The following is a 5,701-nucleotide window of genomic DNA, read 5'->3' on the forward strand; positions in this document are numbered from 1 at the left end:
TTCTCATAGGGTCCACAGGAGAGTGTTAAGGTGTAATGGGGGCCCTACTGCTAGGTTGGACTTTCTGCATCCTAGTGAACCGGTGGATCAAATACTAGGCTTCTTGCCCCAGGGAAGGTGGAGAGAGAGATGTGATACGTTGTGATCTTTTGAACATAGTGGAAATTTGTGACTGTTGAATCTCTGCTTATGGTTGATCAGAAGAAAGGCAGGTCCAAGAAAGTCTGTAGCCCTGGGAATAGTCAGTTGAGCGTGTGACACCCTACAAGGTCCCAAGTTTTAATATGAAGTTTGATTTCTCATCCTTTAGCAAACTTCACACCCAGAAAGGGGTTGCCATAACAACAAAATCCTGTGGGCCTGATACAAAGCCCATTAAAGACGTCAGTAGGATTTGGATCAGTTCCTATGGACTCATTTTGCGGATCAGTTCCTAGGGCTGGAATTCCTATGCCAGCTGAAGTGAAGAGTATATGGATATTAATCTGGCCTCCTTAATTATTTATTTCCACTCTTAAACCCTCAGATTCTTTTTTACCATGAAGTTCCCTGCTTTTACAAAAGTTTTAATTTTATTTCAGTGTAAGTTTTCTGTTGATAAATTTAATGATTAACTATAATTTCTCTTTCTACATGTTTTAACTGTATTTTTAATTTCATCAACAGAAGGAGGCACTTTCCTCTGAATTGGCTCCTGGGTTGGGTGATGGGTTCAGAAGCCACGGTTATCCCATCAAAGTGAAGAATGTTTAAAAGGACAACCAGAATTAAACTATAACCAAACAAACCATAAACAAACCCACTATTAATTATATATACAATTATTCACACACATAGTTGCATGCACAGACACACACAGCACGTTAAATGAACATCAAGATGGCAAAATCTTGGATTCAACTGTTCGGATATAGCAGAATTAAAGTTCACTGTGCATTCTAAATTTGGCTCCTTTGTATCTATGCATTATGATATAGTTTTTAATACCATGATCACATACTATTGTCCCCTGCCACCAATTGTCACCACTGATCACCACTATTGTCCACTGCCTGACCCATGATATCAGACTTTCCCTGCCTCGTTCTCTACACATCTTCCAGCTTCTGCAAGAAATGAGGCCAGGGTCCTACAGGCAACAGCCTCCTTCATTGCACAACCCAGATACATCCCCAGAGCTGGTGTATCCGGTACACTGAAAGAGGCAAGAGTCCTGGGGAAAAAAATAGCATTGGGTCATTTAGTTAAAGACTGTGCTATAATGCCTGTGCACAAAGGGGCCCAATTAAGGTTGCTCTGTCTCTTTGCCCAACCAATCTCAGATGTAACCCCGCACTCCAGCTCCTTCTCAGATGTGACTCCTTTTCCCCCGTTCCCCAGCCCAGTTTCTCTGTTCCCTGTACCAGTTCCCACTCCCAGTCTCCTTGACAGGGACGTTTCAAGCCACCTTAATAGTAGATGATGCTACCAGCTTCACCTAGAGAGAAAGAGAGAGGGAGGAGGGGAAAGGCGGGTGGGACTGCCAGCACTTTAGATAGTATTTAATACATCATTCAATTCTATCAAAATGGGTGAGCAGATTTTTTTTTTTAAAATTGATTTCTGCCAGTTTTTATATTGCAGGGAGCAATTTTTCCCGCACTTGTTTCACATAAATCCTGATGTGATATTTTTTCATAGAATAAAAGTATACTGTCTATTATTACAGTTTCTAAACCGTGGGTTTTTTTTTTTCAGATTCCTTTTTCCCAAGAATATCTCCCTGGATGGTGGCTTGGAGTGTGACTCTGGTGATTTTGTTGGTGTTCATCAGCATTATTCTTATTCTGTTCAAATTAAAAGGTGAAGTTCTAATGGGGGAAAATACAGTGTAATCAGAGTGAGATTTTCTCTTTAGAAAAGACAGTTTAGATTTTCTACATGAAAAAGTTACACCAGCTTATGACGAGAATTTAAATTGATTTTATTAAACCAGAGCAAACCCCTGTGTGGACACTTGAGTTTAGTTTGAACCTGTTCCTAAAAAAACCCTAAAACTAGGTTTGCACTATTTTAACTAGACTTTCAGTGGGGCCTGATGGAATTAGGTTCCCAACTCCCACTGAAATACAATGTGCTTTGGCTCTTAACTCCCCTACGCTTCTATGCAAATCTCTGTGTTAAGTGGTTTTTGATGTTTAATTCTACATATTCAAAAGATTATTGCGGCATTAATGAACAGCTTATTACTGTTGGTGTGGCAGGCTCGATCAGGTGGTTTTTTGTTGTTAACTTGTGAACAAATCTTCAGCCTTGGGGATGATGGGCTATGTTTTTGTTGTTAGTTTTGGGCTTTACCAAGTATCCGGAAGAGGGGGCTGAAGAGGAAAAGGGAGAGTTTGCTCATTGTCTTGATCTCAGGTCAGAGTCAATTCTTGAGGAATCAATCTTGAGGTTCTCTAGGAAGCAAATACCCACAAAATTGGTGCTGTGCCCCAGCGTTTAAACAGATTCTTGGAGGAAGCTGTTCAGCCTGCCACAACTCCAAGAGTTCTCATTCTTCCTTCAGAGTAGATCCCACAGCCTCACCACCTTCTTGAATAAGCCTCTGGCTCCAGCACTCCTGTTTTCAAAATAAGAGCTCTGCCCAGCGAGTCCATACTGAGACAGATTACTGAGCAGAGGCTTGTATGCTCTTCAGGGACTAATGCACCCCAAGAATATACCCTTTTTAAAACAAAGTAGGATTTATTTGTCAACGGGCATCAATTCTTGGAGCTCCCGCTAACCAATCACTGGTGTTAGGTGAAGTTCCTGAATGAAGGAATTGTCTGTGTGCTGTTTGTGACGATCTCTGTTCTAGGACATGTCCATATGTGCAAATAAATCAAATTACACTTAGAGTGTACCCAGAATGTGTCACGGATTTCTTTTTCACTGGGAACCCTACCTGTAAGTCCCTGGAGAGCTGCAATGGCTTGGTAGAGGGGCAACATTATTATTACACAAGGATTCAGAATGAAAAGATTCTTTTAAACCTAGTTTCACTGAAAAAGTCCTTACTTTTTATTTGTTTTCTCTTTTAGGAAAACATCTGGCCACTATCAGTAAGTTCCATTTTTCTTCTGGTAGAATCAATGTTAAAACTATGAAAGTTTTTTGAATGAATGTGACAATGTCAACTTGAAAATAACAATAAGTACCACTAATACGAATAGCATAATTTGTTATGTAGGTAATGGGCAGGAAGCCAGAACTGTACTTGTGTCTGTAGTGAGGCAACATGGAGTGGGTGACCAAAGGGACTGTGTACTTGATGCCCATGGCAGAAATGGCTCCAGGCCAGCTCCATATGAACAACTATGGTGCAAGTCACTTATTCTGAGTTCCACCCCTAGGATTGTAGTGATGCAAAACTGTGCACACAGTGTAGACAGGCTTAAATGATCAATGACTGGGGGGCAGGCACCTAAGAGAAGCTTTTAAGGGTGTCTTTTTCTTTCTGTTTGTTTATTTAGGTAAACTTCACACAGAGCTCGGTAAGGGAATTTTTGGTTTTGTTTCTTTCTAATGCAGTGTTTTCTGTGATATTGAATCCTATTAATACTGTGTTTGTCACTGCTTTTGATACTGCTTCATTCTCATCCTCTTCTATATGTTTGCTTTCAGAGTGGAGAAGATCCCTTGGTGATGCAGGTAATGACAACTCATATTTAATCAATGGGAGATCCTGCACCTTTCACTGTACAAAAAATAAAGAGAAAAGTGTAATATGATATTTTCCCTGTTCAGAGAAGAGAGGGCCCTGAGATTCAAAGGAGAGAGAGGAATGGATCACCACAATACACTCTCATTACATGTTGCTCCCATAATTCTGGAAACAATTCCTGGTCTGAGTGATTGAGAGTTATTGTTTCTTAGGGTCCCAGCCCTAGTGTCAGTTAGTGGAATAAGAGTGAGCAGACCCAAATCAAGGAGTAACTCTAATCAGTATTCAACGTCTGCTTCTTTTCTCTCCTCCCCTTTTAACTCTCTCCATCAAATCCCAACTTTCTGCTCTTTTTAACCATCTTTTCCTCCATGAATTCATTTCCAAACCCTCTTTCTCTTCCCTCCAACACTAACTTCCTTCTCTTGTAGAAGTTCCTTGCTTGTAAATCAAAGTCTCAATTTTAAAAATGAAATCTGGAGTGATAATTCTCTTTGTCTGGCTTTGATGACTAGTTACAGAATTTTATTTAGGGTTATATAGTATCTTGTCACTCTCTACAAATCTCAGATATGTGGTAGGATGGAGCAGGCATCATGCTGGTATCAACAAGACATCCAAGCTCAAAGATTTTAAAATTAAGGGAGGGAGGGCACATTAGGGAAAAGATCATTGTGACTATGTGAATGATGTGAGTGGAAATCTCTGGGGTTTCCCTGTGATTACAAGGTCTGTAGTCCCCTTCATGGGGAGAAGTGGAGGAGAAACATTCTGAGTCTCAGGCTTGGCTCAGCAAACTTTCTTCTTCGGTCATTTGCGTAGGGAGTGACTCTATTGTACATGTTGGTGAGATCTCGGAGATGCTCCCCATTCAGAGCCGGGTAAATCCCAGAGGAAGGAGATCTCCTGATTGACTCTCCAGCTGGGGCAGATTCTGTCACTGACACCATCAAACCCTCCCCCAGGGCTGAGCTCTGCCCCTAACGCTCTGATTCTCTCTCCTCCAGCGAATGTGACTCTGGATCCAGACACGGCAAATCCCCTGCTCATCCTGTCTGAGGATGGGAAAAGGGTGAGAAGGGCAGACACACGGCAGGATCTGCCCGACAACCCTGAGAGATTTGACACTGCGGACTGTGTGCTGGGCTGTGAGGGATTCACCTTGGGGAGACATTACTGGGTGGTGGAGGTGGGGGATGGGCTAGACTGGGCTGTGGGGGTGGCCAGAGATTCCGTGAGGAGAAAGGGAGAGATCAGCCTTAGCCCTGAGGAGGGGATCTGGGCTGTGGGGTGGTGCTGGGGTCAGTTCCGGGCTCTCACCTCCCCTCTGACCCCCCTGTCCCTGCGCCGGGTCCCCAGCAGGATCCGGGTGTGTCTGGACTGTGACCGGGGGCAGGTGACATTTTTCGATGCTGGTGACCAGGCCCCGATCTTCACTTTCCCGCCGGCCTCTGTCCCTGGCAGGAGAATCCGCCCCTGGCTCTGGGTGGGGGCAAGATCCCAGCTCAGACTGTGTCCCTGAGACACTGGGGACCATCTAGCCTCACACACCCTAGTCTCTATGACCCTGGAGGACTCCCATCTACCCAGTCCCAGGCCCTTCATCTCTATGATCCCTAGAAGCTCCTCCCCCTCCCTGCAGCATCAGGGATGGGAGGGGGAGGAGGGTGAAGAACCCCTGGAGCTGCAGGGGGAGCAGAGGGCCCTGAGGGGCAGATGTGGGGCTGGGCAGGGGCAGAATTAACAGCCGGGCTGGGACAGGCAGACGTGGGGGTGGCCGGACCCAGCATTAATTAATGAGGTTTGGGGGGTTGGGAGAAGCTGGAAGCTCCGCAGCGGCAGGGAGGGTTTGTACAATCTGTGGGGTTAGATCTCACTGGGGCTCCCAGCCAGAGCTCCTGCCGCAGGGCCACAGTCACCTTCCTCTGTCGCTGTAGGGCTGGCACCACAGTAATTGTCACACACACGCAGGGGAGGGGCAGGGAGAGTTCACAAATCATGACTTTGATTTTG

General features: G+C 44.6%; 1 protein-coding gene across 1 annotated transcript; it reads left to right on the plus strand.

The window, feature by feature from the left end:
• The first annotated feature begins 1,729 nt into the window (after positions 1-1,729).
• On the plus strand, positions 1,730-5,260 carry LOC137141500 (butyrophilin subfamily 1 member A1-like). Its single transcript, XM_067530385.1, has 5 exons — positions 1,730-1,842; positions 3,066-3,086; positions 3,498-3,518; positions 3,649-3,675; positions 4,696-5,260. Exons 1-5 carry the CDS (start codon positions 1,767-1,769, stop codon positions 5,208-5,210), a joined length of 660 nt encoding a protein of 219 aa, XP_067386486.1. The 5' UTR covers positions 1,730-1,766; the 3' UTR covers positions 5,211-5,260.
• Positions 5,261-5,701: the final 441 nt, after the last annotated feature.

The sequence above is a fragment of the Emydura macquarii genome, unplaced genomic scaffold (assembly GCF_026122565.2).
Source record: "Emydura macquarii macquarii isolate MOO-44397 ecotype Brisbane River unplaced genomic scaffold, CSIRO-AGI_Emac_v2 contig_3079, whole genome shotgun sequence".
NCBI classification, from domain to species: Eukaryota; Metazoa; Chordata; order Testudines; family Chelidae; genus Emydura; species Emydura macquarii.